The sequence below is a fragment of the Mchenga conophoros genome, linkage group LG15 (assembly GCF_057382185.1).
Source record: "Mchenga conophoros isolate Kocher_MC1m ecotype Shallow Benthic linkage group LG15, M_conophoros_male_GT1.1, whole genome shotgun sequence".
NCBI lineage: Eukaryota > Metazoa > Chordata > Actinopteri > Cichliformes > Cichlidae > Mchenga > Mchenga conophoros.
The window spans coordinates 14381033-14398469 of NC_140540.1; the positions used below are offsets into that span (position 1 = coordinate 14381033).

Below are 17437 nucleotides of genomic sequence, written 5' to 3' on the forward strand. Positions count from 1 at the left end.
TTCTCACAAGTCTTTTTCTGTGGTCATTTCAGTCTTCTTTCGCAGGTTTGCTTCACTTCGTGCTTGTTTTCCGTTTGTGTTTGTTTGATTGACATGTTAAGTTAACTTGGAGCTGATCCAGGGTTACTGGACAATTTCCTGACTGAGGTAGGATTATCTAGGGCAGCAAAGGCACCCCTGGGCACTCCTTTGGTCCTTCTCTGCAGCAGGGAAAAGCTGAAAGGTGCTCTGGCTTTTGCCATTACCACCTTCCACCTTCTGTAATTTACTAACTTTTTAAAAAGTGGTGCTCTATGTAAAAATGTACATTTGAAAAGCTGGAGAAAGTAAGAATGAGACTAACTTGGGTTCTTCAGCTTTAACGAACATGTTTTGCTTTAATTTCACAATAACACACTAGACAGGTACTTTAGGTATATATGTCAATACAGTGGCATGCAGAAGTGTGGATAATTTGCAAAATAGTTTAGGTTACTGTGAACAGCTAAGCAAACAGAGGATGGATTGATCTCCAGAAGGCAGAAAATTATAGATTTTTAACATTTTACGCAAGATTTGATCTCACAAATAATTTTTACTAAAGTCTCAGACCTTAATTTGCTTTTAGGTCTATGGCTTATTCGCGATAACTGGGAAAAGTTGTGAGTTTCATATTTTAAAGCTTTATACACTCTGATATTGCTCCTCTAAGGCGCTCCATAGCAGTCTGGAGATTAAAACAAGTGGTGCCCACTCAGGAGGAGAGAGCAAAGCATTTTCAGATAGTTGATCCTGAAGTCTGCAAAGAATTTAAGGTATACTGGAAATGCAGCTCAGGTGCGAAAGACAAGGAAAACTTTGACCTTTGGGAAGATTTATCAGAGGCTGGAGACGTTGTGCACCGACCTCCTGCGCCGTGAAACGTGCAAATATGACTCATTGGAGAGTCAGCAGACGAAACTCATCAGGCCAAATAAGCAAAGGTATGCTTGGGGGAAAAAAATGGATAAGGACTTTCATTAGAAGAATACTTGTTCAACTGTTAAGCATGGGGATGGCTTTGACCATGCTGTGCTGCAGCCAGTCCTGCAATCACTGGTGAAAAGAAGAGTGGATTGATTTAAATACCGGCAAACACTGGACAAAAAGATCTGAAGATGAAGTGCAGACTTCTGACAGTTTTCCAAGACCCTCACAGTCAACCAACAGAAAAAAGTGACCATGCAGAGGGTAAACCTATTATTTACACACTTTAAAAATAAGTCCATTAACCATTATTTGCCTTTTGGAAATAAGGTAATTGTTTATTAACTAGTCACAGGAAGTCATGTTGACCAGCAGTGGACAAACTTTTGCATGCCACCATACAGTTCAAAAACACATCAGCTGATTCATCATAACTAAAATTAAAAAAAAACAAAAAAACAAAAACAAAAAAAAAACACACCACACGCACGCACACACACTTGTTTTCGATTTGCACATAGAGCTCAAGTCATAAAAGAGTAAAAGTGACCAAACATTACAAATGGAAAAAAATACATATCCCAGAACACATTTCTATAATGCAAAATAAATCAAAGAGTGGAAATCCAAAACTCATCAACAGGTCAACTTCACACGGTATCTGTGCTGATGAGGGGAAAAGTCGAAACAAATTCAAAGGCCACTGTATGGACTTCAGTTCAGAAAACAACCAGCTCGGCTCAGCTGTCCACAGCAGAGGACACACAGAGCTATATGATGAGTCATTCCCCCACACACTGTCATGAGTAATATAGTAGGATACCAGCAGACGCTGGTAAGCAGCAACTAGAGCTCTTAGTGGAGCTGTTAAAAAGTCGAACACCAGGTCTCAGTTTGGTCATGCAGACAACACAGAAGGTCCTGGATATATAGATATTTAAAATTAAAAAATAAAAAAAAAAAAAAAAACCTCCCTCAGCATGGATTGTGACAAGGTGCCGAACACATTCATGAGGGTTTTTAAAACCCAACAGGCCAACAGAAAGCTTTCCGGTACAAATTCAGACGGAGGTTTCACTAAATGGCGAACAGTGCTCGTTTCTTTGCAACTCTCTGGCTTGCGAGGCATCGAAATTTAAGAATAAACGTTTATTTAATTAATTAGGTGACTGTGCCACTGCGAGAAGTCCTGTTACACCGAGTCGACTATGCTTAGTGCCATATTGCAACAGTTTTCTTTAATTAAAAGGCAAGGTGAGAGAGGTGTTGGTACGGCTTTTGTATCCAGCTAACGACTGCAATTAAATCCGAGTCAAGGCCAGACGAAAACGTCTGAGAAACAAAATCATTATAAAAACATCACACCTGGAAAAAAAACTGAATTCAGCATAGATGGTCTGTCAAAAGATTTCAAGAAGAGAGAAAAGAGAAAAAATAAATGTTTATCATCCAAACTAAACATTACAAACAGCATCTACAGAGAATAGATCATTTCTAATAACTTAGGTACATAAATTATTATGCAATACAATACTATTCCATCTGGAGGCCAGAGGGTAAAGAAAATAGGTCTGCTTGAAGCCTACACAAAAAAACAGGAAGGTAGACTCTTTTCCAGCAGGTCCATAGGCTAAATAAATAACCTAGTGATGTGTGTGCTGTGTGTCCATTTGGAGGAGGGAATGTCCCTCTGATCCCTTCGGTCCACTGAGAAGCTTTGGCACAGAAACACCATGAGACGAGATGAGACATCACAACACGGTGCTAATGACGCTCATGCAGGCCTTGATCCAGTCCTAGCGAGATGAGGTCAGTGCAACCCAACATGCATCGCAACCATACCCCCATACTGCCAGAGCCACAGACAACAAGGGAGGGACTGAGTGGCGGAGGAGAGGCTTGGGGGGGTTGAACTAATGCTCAATGTATGAACATGGGAGGGAGTGAAAGGGGTTCAGGCGTGTAGATGGGCAATAATCGAAAATAAAAGGACCTATCGGGGGAAATGATTAAGCCACAAATAGTACAGCTTCCTGCAAATGATGATGATGTTTTTGCTCAAAGTGGAGGTTTTCTTGCTTCTCCTCTGCTCTTCTCCACACCCTTCATCTCACAGAGATGACTCCACTTCTCTGGCAATCCTGACCTCAGCCTCAGACCCAGGGCACACCTGAACTACGACCCCCGCCGCCTCTGAAGTCTCACTGATCACCTCCAGGTTTGAAGCGACTGCAGCCTTCTTGTCAGAGCCAGTGTTCTGTTTGTCCGCAGCGCCACAGCATAGCTTGGGAGCGCACTGAGTCCGACAGGAGAGCTCGCACAGGGAGTCTCGAGACTCTGAGCTGAACGTGACAAACTCGGGCTGGATGGTGGTGGCGTGGATGCCCTCGTTGTGGAAGAAGTCCTTGATGCGTTTGGCCACCTCCATGTAAGATGTGGGGTCGTGGCATTTGATGTGCGCCGTGGCGATGATGCGGCTTCCGGCCAGCTGCCAGATGTGCAGCTCGTGGATGGCCAGGACGCCGTCCAGGCTCAGCAGACGCTCGTTGAGCCGGTGCATGTTGATCTGCTTGGGCACGGTCTGCAGCAGGATGAGGGCCGACTCTTTGAGGAGAGGGTAGGTAGTGTACAGCAGGATGCTCACCATGATGATGCACAGCGTGGGATCAAGGTAAAGAACCCAGCAGGGGCCGGCGAACTTCATGGTCGGCACAGTTGGACCCACGTGCAGATCGACAACGGTGTTGTTGTCATGGTAATGGTCAGCGGAGTGGCTGTTGACGCACGGATTCACGCACTTCTCACCTTTGATGCAGGGCTGCCACACAAAGGTGAATATTACAGCGTTGACCACTACGATGACGGAGCCCAGGGCGTCGCCCAGCACATGCAGGAAGACCCCGCGCATGTTGAGCTGCGACGACGAGTCGTGGTCGGGATCCATCTCCTCATAGTGGGTGTTTCCATTCATCTGCACCTCTGTGCTGCCTTTACAGCTGATTTCTAAAGATTAAAAAGGGAAAACAGAGATTAGTTTGGAACAGTTAAATAATCAAATGGACTTTGACACACAGGTTTCACACAAATTATATAGACCAGGGTTTATCCTACATAAAGAAGCATGTGTTTCCCACACACCCTGAAAGAAGATTTTATCTGGGGCTAACAGGTTTGTTAGTATTTAATATACTAAACCATAATAACACAGTTTAGGTTATCAAATTGTAAGAAATTGCAAGGACTAAGGTAACACAGTCCCTTTGTCTAGACTGACTGTACCCCCCACCCCACCCCACGGGCCCATTCTGAGCATGGGGACTATGCACACTGAACGATTGTTAATCATATAGTTAAGATGGGGGGGGGGGAATCATGTCACCTGACAACAGAATTCTGTGCATTGTCCTGTTGTTTTTGGTCATGTGATAAGAAAACATGTATTCAGTTTTGAATAAAATTAAACCCCACTTTCCAACACCGTCAAAAACTCCCAGTGAACCCTACTCGGTTTTGTTTTTCTCCTGGTAAAAACTCTGGATGCCATCAAATGGCAGCCAGCTGTTAAATACAATGCCATTATTAAGAGCGAAAGGGGAAAAGTTCATGTGAAACTACATACAATGTTGCAGATTTCACTGCTGAAGACTTCATCTTGTGACTGAATCTGTGCTATATAACTGCCCAAGGCCACACTCAGGAAAACAACATGCCAGATGACCAAAGAAAAAAACCTAAACGCAGCAAAATGCTGCTCAGTAATTCACATTAGGCAAATTCAGTTAGTAATGGCAGGCAACACACTCTAAGCTGGGGCAACGGCACCTGAGCAACGATGGCTCGCTTCCATCCCAGGGACCAAGCTGGTCTATTCATCAGTGGCTAATGGTGTGTCTGGGGCTGTCGACTCCACAGCTACACTGATGTATGGCCCAGTAACAGCAATCAGTGCATGGAGGGGCGGGGGATATAACCCCCATTTATTGAAACTGGCAGGGTCTAACAGTGCGGGGGGAAGAATAAATGAGTTTCTGTATGTTTAACCCTTCAGTTAGACTGACCAGCAGAAAGGGCCACGGAAGCTCTCCAGTGCTGCTGTGAAACTTTTTAACTGACATGCAGACACCAACATGAGGTTATCAGTACAATCAACTTGTCTGGTAAGAAGCGTTTAATGTAACAAAAATGTATGGTGGACAAGCTGATTGTCCAGCTGCTGCCCCACTTTGGCCTTTGACCGGTTTTTCTTCCACTCAATACCTTGTAGAAGCACAATTAAATTAAGAAGAAGCTAAAATAAAAGCTGCCTGTATGCAGATGAGTTTGTTTTGCTTCTGATTCCTTGCTGATAGTGATAGCTGACAGCCAGGTGAGTGTAAAGGGGGGGCACCTACTTCACTGCATTTATTTTTAAGCTTTAGTTACTAATTATTTAGCAGATAAGGTAACTCACTAAGCCAGGGGTGCCCAATCCCGGTCCTCGAGAGCTACCGTCCTGCAGCTTTTAGATGCATCCTTGTTCCCACACACCCAAATCAAATGAATGGCTTGTTATCAGGCCTTTGCCAAACATGATGGCATGCTGAAGAGGTAATCAAACCATTTGATTCAGCTGTGTTGGAGTAGGGATGCATCTAAAAGCTGCAGGATAGTAGCTCTTGAGGACTGGGATTGGGCAGCCCTGCACTAAGCTCTTCAGGGGGTCAGGAGACTTTACAAGGATCCCACTATAAGTTTTAAATACCGGCCCAAGCTACAGTCAGTGTGGAAATTCAGGTAAAAACTTAAAATCGAGTTCAGTTTGACTCAGCTGTGTCAGTCAGAAACTTCTCGTTATCATTATTTAGAAGCCAGAGTGAAACCTGAGGCTTTACCCAGGAATGTCACCAACACGGAGACCATGTTTCCAAGGATAGAATAACCCAACAAATATGAGACGCCAAACACATATGTCAAGAAAAACCCCAATACGGATTAGTCACTTGGGCAGTTCTCAGGGCAGGCTGATGCACTGTTACACAATCTGGAGTGCTAACAGTGAAGATAAAGACTGGCACATGTATCCAGATTAATGGTGAGATAGTGAGGGTGGACTGTCCATTTCAAAACTAAAGCACCAACAACTCATTGCTCACCATTTCTTGGTCTCCCATCGCCTGGGCTGTTGTGATTTCCCACCAAGTTGTTGGTCTCCTCTCCCGAAGACCCGTTTCCAGCCTTCGAGTTCTTGCTCGTTTTGCCCCGCTTATTCTTACTCCCATGAGAGTGCCCTCCGTGAGAGTGTCCGTGGCCTCCGCCCGCGTGGCCGTGGAACAAGCAGAGCCCCAGCAGGTTAACCAGAAGCCCCGCGGCACCGACCCCGGCCACCACCACTGGAGACTCGATCTCGTGGGGCTCGGTGAAACGCTCGACCGCCTCCAGGACGATGGTGAAGCACAGCGCCGTGAGAAAGACGGCATTGACCAGAGCCCCCATCACCTCCGCTCGGATCCAGCCGAAGGTGTTCTTGTTGGTCGCCTGGGTTTTTTCCGCGAACCGAACCGCCACTAGAGCCACGACGAGTGCGATGACATCCGACAGCATATGGAAGGAGTCCGACAGCATTGACAGGGACGAGGTCATCCGACTGACCACCACTTCCACGATGAAAAACCCAAAAGTCAATGATAGCATGCACAGCAGCCGGGCACGATTGGGTTCGCAAGCCATTTTTCCTTCCTCACAGTCGATTCAAGTTTAAGTTAGCGTTGAAGAAATCAGCAGGTTTGAGAAAGCCCAAGAAATCCCCACGACATCCGCTGGTTGGCTTTCCCGTTTAACTCCGGGCTACGTTAAGCTAGCTTGGCTCCCTGAGACAATACGATCGCTGGTAATATCATCCGCGTAAAACACTCTTATTCGGCGACGGCAGCAACACTCGGCTATATCTGAGGACAAACACACACCGAATCAATTGGCGATTAAAAAATGATTCAGCAACCGTATAAATACCAGCACCTTCCTCGCTCGTTTTGCCGACGAGCTCCGCTTTGCAGACGGCTGAAACTTTGCACCCGAGCCGGTAAACTTTCCACACGGAACACGGCACATAGCGGGACACGCCTACTACGATTTCCGTTGGTCGACGAGCTACAGGGAGGAACGTAATTGGTCACGTTCTGCAACTCTTGCAAGTAGGCGGCGCAAAGAAGCCAAACAACGGTGGTTGCTACGCACGCTAATGGCAATTGTAATATCGCGATGAGGTCCGTAACTGATTCGTAAATCTTGGCGTTTCAGCTGAAACCAGGTGACTGCGAAGAATCACAGAAACTGAGCCCTTATCAGTAAAAACACTTTTTTATACAATCAGTGGTCTTTACTCAGCTTTTAATCACGGAAAAATCCCTAAATAAATTTACTGATGTTCCAACTACACACTATAATTGCTTCCTTTATTTTATATTTTATTTTCCAAATGTCCGTATACTTACGCTGTAAAATGATTTAATTTTACATTAAGTTAAATACAAGTTGCCCCCCCCCCCCTCCAAGAAAAAACCAACCAAACAAGCAAACACAAAAAAACTCAGTAATCAAGCCAGTAAGCTACCAGCTTCAATGGAAATAAAGACAGATGTAACAATAAATTACATCTAATCTGCTACTTACTCAAAGCAAAGGCTTGTTTGCAAATTGCATTTTAATATCTTTTCATTGAAAAGTGATGACCCCTTGTGGGAGCTAGTGTTATATAAAAACAATTCCATTACTATGAAAATGATCAGCCCAGCCTGTAACTTCTCTTTTTCATATACATCTATTGCTACGCTAGTGTGAAAAACCACAGGAGAAACTAGTTTTGGCCCAACTTAGACCCACTACAGTCTGTATACATATGAAATATAGCATATTGCATAACAGCCCTGTGATAGACCCCAGGGCAGATTCTTTTTTTGTGGCCGGGCAAAGATTTATCCCTGTTAAAGTAACATAGACAGCTGTAATGTCTCTAGGCAACAAACAAGAGAAGCACACATTTCCCCACAAACTGAGTGGAGTAAGAATTCCTCATTTATCAGTCATGTTTGCTTGTTGATATATCAAGTATACACATATTAGAGCAGGGGTGGGGAACTCCAGGCCTCAAGAGCTGGTGTCCTGCAGGTTTCTCACCCTGGGTCATCACACCTGAATCAAATGATTAATTCATTACCAGGCCTCTGGGGAACTTCGAGACATGTTAAGGAAGTAATTTGGCCACTTAAATCAGCTGTGTTGGATTAAGGACATATCTAACACCTACAGGACACCGGCCCTCGAGGCCTAGAGTTCAACACCTGTGATCTAGACCCTCTACACCACTTACTGTACAGGCAGCAGAACATCTTCTCTAACTGAAGGATTCAGCTCCACTGCCACCAGAACACCTCTCAGACCACATCCTCTTTCCTTCTATAATACAGCATATCTGTTTGGCAGATACTAAAATTATTACATCATTTCAACTGCTATATAAAAAAAAAACAAAAAAAACAAAAAAACCCAAATGGTATAGAACAAGTATTTATCATCACATCATGCCTACTTTAATGTAGTAATGAATATAATCACTTTGTTTATTGACATCACAGGATCATGTCATTCCACATAGTCTCCCTTCTTCTAGAGATGTCTCTAAAGAAGGTCTACAGCCATAAATACAGCAAAAAACTATACACAGTACATTGATAATCGCATTAGCTGCCCAAGATAACACACTCACTCATCAGGCTACATAAAAATAAGACAGTAACACACACACATTCACTGCACTTCCACAGCTACACATGAACATTTTCATCCAGTTGTTATGACTCCAGGCCTTCAGAAGCTTTCATGGTCACACCTGTGCGATCAGCGCAGGCCGAGGATTTGCCTGCTCTTGAGCTGGCACATCTTCTCCATTTCACTCAGAGCTTGGCTCCGCTGGGCCGCTGCCTGCAGCCTCTTCAGCAGCACCAGCTCCTGGGACGGCGCGCTCTGCAGAGCATCGGGCCGCTGGTTCTCTTTGCTCTCGCCAGCAAAGTGGACCTTCTTCTTACCCGGAGAGAGGTTCTCCGCATCTAGACCAAAACAGTCACGTAAACTTGTTAACAAATCACAATCTCAACAGCTGTGATTCTGAGGTGTGTCGTGTGAGCTTTTAGAACTGCAACTTTTTAAAAATAATTTCTTTATTGTTGTATAAAAAAAAATAAAATACATTTGATCCAAAGTCATTCACATTGTCGACACATGCGTTAAAACACACGTTAAAAGTAAACTGCTCAGCTCTGGTCTTGGTTCAGTAAGTTCAGAAGTCTTTGCTGGATTCCCATACCTATGTCTTTGTCATAGATCGGTGTCGTGTGCCTGTGGTGCTGTAGGCGGCTGTAATTCTTCAGCAAACTCTCCGCTCTGAAGCGGTTGATTCAAAATAAAGGGAAAAAAAATAAAATCAGCTGGAAAGACTGCCAAAGAATGGTTAGAATGAAAAAAAATGAATTGCTTAAATCATTTCTATCTTAAAAGTTTTTTTTTACCGCACGAGCTTCTCATTTGCAAGTCGTTCACGAACACACAGCTCCTGCTCTCTTCCTGTAATTAAAAGACAAAAATGGACAGTTTCAGTTTGGGAATTTATCCCTCACTTTTCAAGAAAGTACACCCTCTTTCAAGTCTAAACACCAGGACATCCCTCAGAGGGTCTTAAAAAAATCAGGTAATATTTAAAAGGTTTCATTATGTCTGCACATGTAAAATCTTAGAATGAAAAGAGGAGGCATTTTATTTTATCATAGCTGTGTGTGACTAACAATCTCTTATTTCCACATATTTCTGGACACACACACACACACACACACACACACACACACACACAGCTAGGAGCTGTAGGTGTAGAAGTAGGTCATCGTTTGGTTGCGACACCCCAAGCAACATGAACAAACCTGTTCCATCCACACAGGTTTCTTCAACTACACTTCCACCCTCTTAGCAAGATGTACCTAGTACTTTCTATGGTATTACTCAACTTTACTTATTGCTGCCAATGTGAAAACAAGTCCATAAACATGAGATAATACTGATGAGTCCTCTTTGCAGAAGAGGATGTTCCTGTTAGAAGTAGCCTCTTCAAACTGATGTAAATCAAATATTTCTCTACTAAAAATACAATACACAGTTTTTCTAATTTCTCCCAAAATCTAGGCCAGACTACAGCAACACTGACAGACATATGCTTGAGGTATGTGCGGCTCAAAGCAGGGCTTAAAAAGGTCTTACTCTCCAGCTGCTCCTCACGTTCTTTCAGTGCTTGTTCTCGGTCCCGCAGCGCCTGCTCCTTCAGTCTGATCTCCGTGGCCGAGGCGTGCGCCGTCTCTGCCGGTTTGTGGAGAGGAACATCAGAATCAGCTGATCTCCTTTGGAGTCGCGACTGTGCCTTCCTCTGCTCCTCAGCAACCGCCTCGCTCAGCAGGCTGCTCTGGAGAATAGATTCTACAGAAGGTCTCAAATAGTCCTGCCAAGAGAAGGGGCCCATAAATGAAACATAAATAGCCTTTTTTGTTCCTGCCAATGTGGTGCTAGTGTCGCTGCCACTGCCAGTGGTTTCATTTTGAGAACTAGTTCCCATTTCCACAAGTTTGAGGTCCAGTTATTATGTAATGCTGCTAGCAGAGGCTAGGGTAATATCTGTTGGCACTTTAAGGGTGGAAATGCCCCGAACCCATTCCAGATCAGACGCCAGCATCACGTCGGTGCAAAACCTTAGACCGCATAAAAGATGGATGTAGCCACCATGACATCCCAATCCACATGTCAAGTGTCCTTGGACAAGATACTGAACAACAAATTGGCCCAGTTCAGGATCTACCGAAGAGTGAGCAAGCGTGAGAAAGTTAGAAAAAGCACCTAAAGGCACCGTATGAATGTGTGTGAGAATGGGTGAATGTGGGTGGTGGTAAAAAGTGCTTAGAGTGCTCATTTAACTAGAATTTACAAAATTAACTTCACGTTTTATTCAGTGACCTAAAACTAGCACTTGAGTCCATAAAGTCATGGGAAAGTAGTTACTGAGGGCCAGTTTGCCATGGAAGGCACTAAAACTAGAGCAGTTGCCCCCTGCAGGCTGTTAGAAAGAATGCAAGGTTTGAAGTATTTCTGCACAGACTTCCCCTCTTCCAGATGTGGACACATGGTCCATCTTTTATACCATCTAAAATAATCAGATAGCTCAGGCACCATATCATGTAAATTTTAAAAATAAATTCAATTCCAACCTTTAAGTTGAGCATTTTGCCGAGCAGAGTGTTCAGCTCCTCAGAGTACCGGTACGGGATCCTTCTGAATTTGCCCTCTCTGATCTTTTCTGCCAGCTCTTTTTGGTTGTAAGCAGTAAAAGGAGGCCTGGAGAGGAAAAAGAAAAATGCAGGAAAAACTGCAAGATCTGCTGCCTAACAGTTTGCAGTGGGGAAATCAGCTAAAGTGGAACAGCTGGAAAACTTACGATAAGGCACAGAGTTCGTAGAGCAGACATCCCAGAGACCAAATATCAGACTTCTCGTTGTATGACATCCGGTTTATTTGTTCCTGACAGAAAAAAAAAAAGAGATTATATTTGTCCCCATTTTTTTTTAATCATGAAGTAAAACAAAGATTAACAAACAAGAATAAAATCAAAAGTTCAGGCAAGGAAAGTTGTAAGCTCAGATTAAACACTTCAAACTCCAGCAGCATGAAGCCACTCACTGGAGACATGTAGTACGGCGTCCCGACAAACGTCTTTGCAAAGCTGGTGTCATGGTTCAGGATCCTCGCCAGGCCAAAGTCGCCCAGTTTGACATTCTGCTTGATGTCGAGGAAGATGTTGGCTGGTTTCAGGTCCCGATGAAGGACTGTGGCCCTGCCGTCACTCCGCCTGTGACACTCCTTCAGGGCCAACGTGAGCTGGGCCATGACTCGCAGGATGAACTGCTCCTCCAAATAGCGCCTGTCAAGGTAAAAAAAAAACACATGCATACACCGATGAAGGGAAAGGATTCACCAGCATGCAACAGTCAGTATCATTTAGCATTCAACCCCACCTCTCCTTGATGCAGCGGCTGATGAGACTGGACAGGTCGCCGCCTTCGCAGTACTCCATGACAATGTACAGAGTGGTGTTTGTCCGGTCTATGATGCGGTCGTAGTACCTCACTATATTTGGGTGTTTGAGCTCCCTCAGCAGGTTCACCTCTGACACCAGCATCTGCTTCTCACCCTCTGCCATGGTGCCATAATCCAGCTCCTTCCACACCAGGATCTACGATACAAACCAGCTTTGAATTAACCAGAATTACAGAGATAAAAGTCAAAGAACCGTGGTTATCTGAATCAGAGATCAGAGAATGTCCTTCCATAAAGGCCAGTGTCGTAAGAAGACAAGTGGAAGCTATGGAAAAGTAAAGCTAACTCGGGCAACTTGTCTTTATTCTAGAACACGGGTGGGGGAACGCTAGGCCTCAAGGGCTGGTGTCCTGCAGGTTTTAGATGTGTCCTTGATCCAACACAGCTGATTCAAATGGCTAAATGACCTCATCAACATGTCTCCAAGTTCTCCAGAGGCCTGGTAATGAACTAATCATTTGATTCAGGTGTGTTGATCCAGGGTGATATCTAAAACCTGCAGAACACCAGCCCTTGAGGCTTGAGTTCCCAACTCCTGCCCTAGAAGAATAGAATAGAATTCAACTTTATTGTCATTGCACATGCACAGGGCAACGAAATGCAGTTTGCATCCATCCAGAAGTGCTTTAGTGATATAGATATATTACAATATATATTAGCAATAATATAGATGTGAGTATATTACAGAAATGGGTCTATTATGGTATGTTATAATGTACACGGTATGAAGTATGTTGTGAATATTGTATAACTATAAGTATGTACAGGCTGTAGTGAGTACAAGCTATGTACAGGCTATGAACAGGATATAAATATGAAAAACTATACAGAATATGAAATAAATAACTTTACAGAAATCTGAGATATACAGCTATACAGAAATGGGAACTATGCAAGTTGTAAACAGTTGTAGGATTAAAGATTATCGAATGTACAGAATGATTATTTACACAGAGCTATACAGTAGTGCAGTTAAGATAAGTGAGGGTGTAGATAGTTTCTAGAGAGGCTATATAAAGTGCTAGTGGTTGTGAGTGGTGGTTCAGTCCATGTTATTATTGTGTGTTTGAGGGTACAGTTGTCCATTGTGGGTAGGGATGGGTATCGTTTAGGTTTTATCCGATACCGGTGCCAAATCGGTACTTTTGAAACGGTGCCGGTGCTTAAACGGTGCTCGAACCGGTGCTTAAAGAATGGAGAACACAAACTTTGTCCAAAAACCTCTCATGTTCAGCTGTTTGTTTGTTTTTTGTAAAAAGATAGCAATGTTAGCCTTTTCTGCAGCTATGGGGCATATATGGTATCACTCTTGGCTGGAAGCAGTGCTTAAACAATGGAAAAAAAAAAAAAACACAAACTTTGTCCAAAAACCTCTCATGTTCAGCTGTTTCCCACTTTTTCTTTGGTCATTTTAGCCTTTTTGTCCAGGGTGAAGGGAGTATCTGCCATCAAACAAGAGGACAGCCGCATGTAGCTATGATGATGTTTGCTAGTTCACCTTACATGCATTAATGTAATAACGTGGTTAGCCTACTCAACGTAAATTACACTCGAACAACATTAAGCGACTCACGCAGAGAAGAACGGCTGCTGCTGCCATCATCATCCTCATCATTTCTGCTACACTGGCAGGGCTAGGGGCCAGGACTCTCCTCTTCGTGTTTTTGGGGGATGTTGCTCCGGGTCCGATAACTGGCAACCCACCCAACGTGCACAGTGTGAGGTCTTGCAGCAAGCTATCAAATACGGCGCATTTCTCGGCTTTTAAAAAAAACGCTATGCGTCGCCAGGTGTTTCATCGGATTCGAGGTGTTACCTCCTTTGACAGTATCACAGTATCAGCTTAAAGCACTTGTTGCTGCTGAGTTTGCATATTTTGCTGTGAAGTACAGCCAGACTTTTGACCGCTTCGCCTTGGGCATTTTTAATCTGTAGCTCTGCTCTAACTGAACGTACGTACCTGGCCCCGCCTACTATCCTGGGAAACGTAAAATGATTGGCTAGAAGTGTATCACAGCTCAGGAAAAAAAGCACCGAAATAAAGCACCGAAATGTGCGCTGCTTTTCGGTCTGGTTACTACCGTTTATGTCAGAACCGGTGCCATCATGGCACCGGACACCGGTACCCATCCCTAATTGTGGGTGTGTGTATGTTCAGTCCATGAGTTTAATGTGGGTCAGATGTCAGGAGGCAGAGAAGGATAAACTGCATACAATGTCTTAATGTACAATCAAATGTATTATGTTATGAATTGAGTTATGAAATGCTCCTTAAAATAGGGACGGCATTTAAACACGTCACTGTTGCCAATGGCTATAAAACCAGAAAAACAGGCTTTACTGTCAGACACAAACGTAAATAATAACTGATTACAGCACAGCAGGAAGAGTATTAGGTAAATACAAGAATTTACACAATACAGACCTTAAAAAGGGCCTCTGGGGGGGTGACTATATAGCAAGGCCAATCACAATCAAGGATTTCGGCACCAGTATACTCTTGTGGGATATTGATCTGGGCCCTGTGCTCACTGTCTGAGAAGCCTTGGAGAACTTGTGCTGTCTGTAACATCATTCAGCATGACCAGTGTGGTGCTGGGTGAGTAAGGGTCTGTGGAGGTATATCCATGAAGGGACTGCCATTAGGTATTGGGATGAAATCCTGGGTTCCTCCTGCCATTCAAACTACTGGGTACATTTTGGCAAAATCTACACATTATTTTTTACTTTGAGTTTCAGGGTCTTTAAATTAAGCCCTCCAAAGGTAAATCATTTAATAATTTTCACTTTTGTCAAGGGATCTGGCATCATTTTATTGCTAATGCATTACCCAGTCTATATGAGTGTAAATATCCAACATGTTTATCTCCTCATTGAGAGCTGATGTATTTTCAAAGTAACCCTTGACCCAAAGAAAGGAATTTCCTTCATTGGAATAATTAAGTTACCAACAACAACAAACGTTTAAAAAAAAAAAAAAAGATGAAGTCAGTAAAATAAAATAGTAAAACATAAATATCTAATATCAATATAAAAATTAACATAAAATATTAAGTCATTAATAACTGACCTTTTTAATCTAACGCTGCTCATTTTTAAGGTCCACATTATAAGCTAACAGCTTACATTTTCAAAATTTCTGTAACGCTACAGGCAGGTAGCTACTTGTTAGCGGTTTGAAATAAAGTTTATTGAGGTGGGGGGAGGAAAAAAAACATGACTGCGACAATATTGCCTCGCGGACTCACGGACAGCAGGTGAGTTTAACCCACAGGTATGCGGGAAGTGTGTTTTACTCACCTTTCTGTCAGCTTTTCTCTTTATTTTCTGGCACCTTCCATATGAACCGGAGCCTATAGTGTGCAGCACCTCGTAGTCCTCCACCCGGGACGGCATGCTGATTTGTAACCGATTCTAACGTTCAAAACTTACCGGACTGGCGTCACCGTCAGCTAACGGCAACGTAAATATAAACCGGAAGTAGTGTCCTTCAACACAGGCTCTCAGTTTAATCCTAAACCGCCTTTTATGTCTATGTATATGTTTAAATGGTCATTTCCTTATATTTCTTTCCTCTATCGTGTACTCGTGTGTTAACTACCAAAACAGGAAGTGATTACTCTCTGTTTAAATTGGTGCCGAAATCCTTGATTGTGATTGGCCTTGCTCGCGCAGCTAATTGGCAGCCGATTGGTCAGCGCAGAGACGCAACTTGTGAGGTTGCTAAGCGCCGGAGTACCGCGAGAGTTGAGCGGGTAGACGACGCACAGGAGTTGTGCTCCACGAGGTGGCGCCAGAATCGCATGGTCCGGGTGAGCGCAACCGCGGGTTTGGGAGCCGGCATCTGCGCAGCGTGAAGGTAAACGGGGTCAGGAAATTCATTTATTCAGGAAAATTGAATTTTACGATGGTTGTATTTTTTTTTTTTTTATACAAAAGACGGAACTGGGATTTGCCATTGATTTTGAAATGTATTTCTCTCTGAAGTGGAAGGAGATAGTATGCACAATTTTTTTTTTGTGTATATTGAAAAGAAGAATGCGGTTTTAGTAACGTGTGGCCCGACATATGAATGACACCTCAGCAGCACTGCCGGTTTTGAGCTCCCAATAAGATTACATTTCTCTTTCACAACCCAGCTTTATTAGAATTCATATATATAATACAATTGTAATTATAGGGAGAAAGATAAAACCCTTTTATACTGTTTTGCAGAGATATAGGGGGATCTAAAAATTGTCTTTTTTAAAAAAAGACACATAATAACAAAATGTAGTATTTCTTTAACTTTTTCTGCAGAATATTTATTGAAAATCATTGGAGAATTAATATATTTACTGGCAGTTTTTAGTGTTTATGTAATTCTGTTAGGTTAGTATGACATTGATTCTTTTATTTTCTACATGTAAGGTATGCACAATTTAAAATATGTAAAGACAAAAAAATTTTACTTGCTTGACAAAAGCTTCTGTTTACCTCTTGGGCTTGTCTTTTGTACTGGGGGACTGGGATTTATGGTTTTACAAGGAACAGCAGGAGTAGCTCTCTAGAATATTAATCATGCAAAGAAGGGAACAGCTCGATAAGATATCCATAACAAAGGATCGAGTAACATTTTTTTTAAGGCTATGTGGAATCATTGGAAAACCTAAATGAGGTCTGAAGCAGTCTGAACGATCAAATTAAAAACATGCATCTGTGTAAATGTTTGCCATCTCTGAAGTTGGGGGAGAATCATCTTCGGGGACACAAAAAGGTCACCAACTGTTAGTGCCCGAGACTGCATATGTTAAAAGCTGGTAGTCGTCTTATTGTCACTGGTCATTTGATTTGACCAGCAGGACCTCCTGAAGAGTCGCCATCTGAGAGCGGCAACACGAGAGACCTCTCACTCTGCTCTCACTTGCATATGTCCTACAGACAGTCTGCTCTGACCGACTGGCGCTGACGGAGAAGAGGGAGGGAAAAGAAAAAAAAAAGGTGGTAGTGGCAACTCAAATTGCCATCCACATGTTTTTGTTTGTTTGTTTTTTACACAAACAAATAATAATAATAATAATAATAATAATAATTGTGGTACTGCACGAGGAAGGAATTATATCATATATATATATATATATATATATATATATATATATATATATATATATATATATATATATATATAAGGAAGGTCCTCATATCACATGTGTGAGGACAGGGAGACAGTGGTCAGGGTAAGAGTGACAGATGGGTTCAAGGTGGGGGTGGGATTACATCAGGGATCGGCTCTGAGCCCCTTCTTCTTGTTTGCTGTGGTGACAGACAGGTTGGCAGATGAGGTCGGGTAGCA

At 43.1% G+C, this 17437-nt stretch overlaps 2 protein-coding genes across 5 annotated transcripts; both read right to left on the minus strand.

Annotated features, from left to right (window-relative positions):
• Window positions 1-348: 348 nt before the first annotated feature.
• Window positions 349-7028, minus strand: slc30a1a (solute carrier family 30 member 1a). Its single transcript, XM_085246918.1, has 2 exons — window positions 6078-7028; window positions 349-3948 (listed from the first exon to the last, which is right to left on the minus strand). Exons 1-2 carry the CDS (start codon window positions 6649-6651, stop codon window positions 3056-3058), a joined length of 1467 nt encoding a protein of 488 aa, XP_085103044.1. The 5' UTR covers window positions 6652-7028; the 3' UTR covers window positions 349-3055.
• Window positions 7029-8471: 1443 nt separating this feature from the next.
• On the minus strand, window positions 8472-15778 carry nek2 (NIMA-related kinase 2). 4 transcript variants are annotated; one of them, XM_085246921.1, is made up of 10 exons: window positions 14638-14692; window positions 14531-14556; window positions 12024-12241; window positions 11689-11929; window positions 11447-11529; window positions 11220-11346; window positions 10225-10459; window positions 9486-9540; window positions 9284-9360; window positions 8472-9026 (listed from the first exon to the last, which is right to left on the minus strand). In XM_085246921.1, exons 1-10 carry the CDS (start codon window positions 14678-14680, stop codon window positions 8818-8820), a joined length of 1314 nt encoding a protein of 437 aa, XP_085103047.1. In that variant the 5' UTR covers window positions 14681-14692; the 3' UTR covers window positions 8472-8817. The 4 variants fall into 4 exon arrangements, with proteins under 4 accessions (XP_085103047.1, XP_085103046.1, XP_085103045.1 ...); XM_085246920.1 differs by lacking the exons at window positions 14531-14556; window positions 14638-14692 and adding an exon at window positions 15406-15778; XM_085246919.1 differs by having other exon boundaries at window positions 14531-14692.
• Window positions 15779-17437: the final 1659 nt, after the last annotated feature.

What these genes read in the sequence shown, in the direction of transcription:
- slc30a1a (XM_085246918.1), bottom strand. Translation starts at nt 6,651, where the DNA reads ATGGCTTGCGAACCCAATCGTGCCCGGCTGCTGTGCATGCTATCATTG. An exon ending in CGATGGGAGACCAAGAAATG is followed by an intron (nt 3,949 to 6,077) that starts GTGAGCAATGAG and finishes TTTAATCTTTAG; the next exon opens with AAATCAGCTGTAAAGGCAGC.
- nek2 (XM_085246919.1), bottom strand. Translation starts at nt 14,680, where the DNA reads ATGATGTTACAGACAGCACAAGTTCTCCAAGGCTTCTCAGACAGTGAG. An exon ending in CCCCAGAGGCCCTTTTTAAG is followed by an intron (nt 12,242 to 14,530) that starts GTCTGTATTGTG and finishes TTTGTATCGTAG; the next exon opens with ATCCTGGTGTGGAAGGAGCT. An exon ending in GCAAATGAGAAGCTCGTGCG is followed by an intron (nt 9,361 to 9,485) that starts GTAAAAAAAAAC and finishes CAACCGCTTCAG; the next exon opens with AGCGGAGAGTTTGCTGAAGA.